The sequence below is a fragment of the Physeter macrocephalus genome, chromosome 10 (assembly GCF_002837175.3).
Source record: "Physeter macrocephalus isolate SW-GA chromosome 10, ASM283717v5, whole genome shotgun sequence".
Taxonomy (NCBI): Eukaryota; Metazoa; Chordata; class Mammalia; order Artiodactyla; family Physeteridae; genus Physeter; species Physeter macrocephalus.
Window position 1 is genome coordinate 14,108,212 of NC_041223.1, and position 2,151 is coordinate 14,110,362.

At 43.7% G+C, this 2,151-nt stretch overlaps 1 protein-coding gene across 3 annotated transcripts in view; it reads left to right on the forward strand.

Annotated features, from left to right (window-relative positions):
- SYNE1 (spectrin repeat containing nuclear envelope protein 1) overlaps positions 1-2,151 on the forward strand; it is a 482,398-nt gene that overhangs the window by 315,328 nt on the left and 164,919 nt on the right. For all 3 annotated transcript variants that reach the window (XM_028494818.2, XM_028494816.1, XM_024122567.1), the window contains one exon: positions 845-1,018. In XM_028494818.2, coding sequence (XP_028350619.1) covers positions 845-1,018 — 174 coding nt within the window. The remainder of the gene's footprint in view (positions 1-844; positions 1,019-2,151) is intronic.

The window sequence follows — 2,151 nt, forward strand, 5'->3', positions numbered from 1 at the left end:
CCCGTATCCCCTGCATCGGCAGGCGGACTCTCAACCACTGCACCACCAGCGAAGCCCAGTGCTGCCCTTTTAGGTGGACCAGATATGTTCTTCAGTTTTCCATAGACCCCACTACTCCCTGCAGTTTCCCGGACATTGAAGCCAAATTACCTGCTGTCTTATGCCATTGCTTTGTTCTAATCCTTGACCAGTTTCTATCATTCATATTATCTGCCTTGTCCTGTAGATGTATTATTTAAGAACGTTTAACTCTAGGCACACGTTAGAATCATTGTAGGAGTTTTTAGGGACTTCCCTGGTGGCGCAGTGGTTAAGAATCCACCTGCTAATGCAGGGGATGCGGGTTCGAGCCCTGGTCCGGGAAGATCCCACATGCCGCGGAGCAACTAAGCCTGTGTGCCACAAATACTGAGCCTGAGCTCTAGAGCCCGTGAGCCACAAATACTGAAGCCCGCGTGCCTAGAGCCCATGCTCCACAACAAAGAGAAGCCACCACAATGAGAAGCCCATGAGCCACACCGAAGAGTAGCCCCCACTCGCTGCAACTAGAGAAAGCCCACGCGCAGCAGCGTGGACCCAGTACAGCCAAAAATATAAATAAATTAATTAATTTAAAAAAAAGAATCATTGTAGGAGTTTTTATAAAATACTAATCTTGAGACTCACCTCCCCAAATTCTCATTTACTAGTCTGTGATGTGGCCTAAACATGGATTGTTTTTTTTTTTTAAGTTTCACAGGTGATTCTGATGTGCACTCAGGCCTGAGAAGCGTTGCTCTACTGGGTTGAATCCTAATGATTTTACCTTAGAGTGATTTAGGTTCCATTCTGCTTAATTCATTAGGAGAAGTTAAATGATCAGCTGGAGGAACAGAGACAGGAACAGGCCCTGCAGAGGTATCGCTGTGAAGCCGATGAGCTGGACCATTGGCTCTTGAGCACTAAGGCCACTCTGGACATTGCACTGGGGTCACCCAAGGAGCCCATGGACATGGAGGCCCAGCTGGTGGACTGCCAGGTACAAAAATGTTCTTGAAGGAATATGCCAACATCACAAGTCACTTTTTTTTTTTTTTTTTTTTTGCGGTACGCGGGCCTCTTACTGTTGTGGCCTCTCCCGTTGCGGAGCACAGGCTCCAGACGTGCAGGCTCAGCGGCCACGGCTCACGGGCCCAGCCGCTCCGCGGCATGGGGGATCTTCCCGGACCGGGGCACGAACCCGTGTCCTCTGCATCGGCAGGCGGACTCTCAACCACTGTGCCACCAGGGAAGCCCCAAGGCAGATTTTTTAACTACAGAAAACATAATGGTAACAAAGCTTGGTATGGTTGTATGATTTTTCACAACCCATATACTTTATATATTTAGAGAGTAGAAAAATAATAGTTTATAAAAGCTTAAATGAAATCCAGGCTTGGACTTAGTCTTTTGAAAAATTTTACCAAGAGTATCTACTCTTTAGAACATTTTCAACTTCCTGAAGGACTGTTCTTAAAGACTATAGATGCCAAAACACTTATGGTATCTATTTTGGTGGCTAATAAGGAATATAAGTACCCAACAAGAAGAATTAGTATCAGTGAATCAGACTGTGGATAAACACAACAGGAGATGTCTCTCTAGGTGGCCTGTTGAAGTTTTGGTTCTAATTCAGAAATATTATGTGGAAAACTTGGCAAAACTGTCAGTTATAGGCAGACAGATTGAATACGGGAAGGTTGTCTTCTGGAGGAGAGAATTTCCTTCCTTGATGTGAGGTCTCTAGAAATTAAGGTAAGGGGTAATGGCATCAAGGTTTTTATTGTAAGATTATTTTCTTGCCTCTTTATTATGGAAACTTTCAAGCACACATATAAGCATAGAGAATAGATGATAAACTCCCATGTACCAATCATAGAATTTCAAAGATTATCAGCATAGTAGACTTTACACATGGGTGAAGTATGTTTTAAAAGTGCTTTCATTTAACTAACTAGCAAGTCTCTAGAAAACCCGGCCTAATCTGCAAGGTTAAATATCCGTATGCACAACTTCATATTTCTCCCATTGGAATCAGAGGAAATATGCACAAGCCATTAATTATGCCACTTTTTTTTTTTTTTTTTTTTTTTTGCGGTACGCGGGCCTCTCACTGTTGTGTCCTCTCCCGTT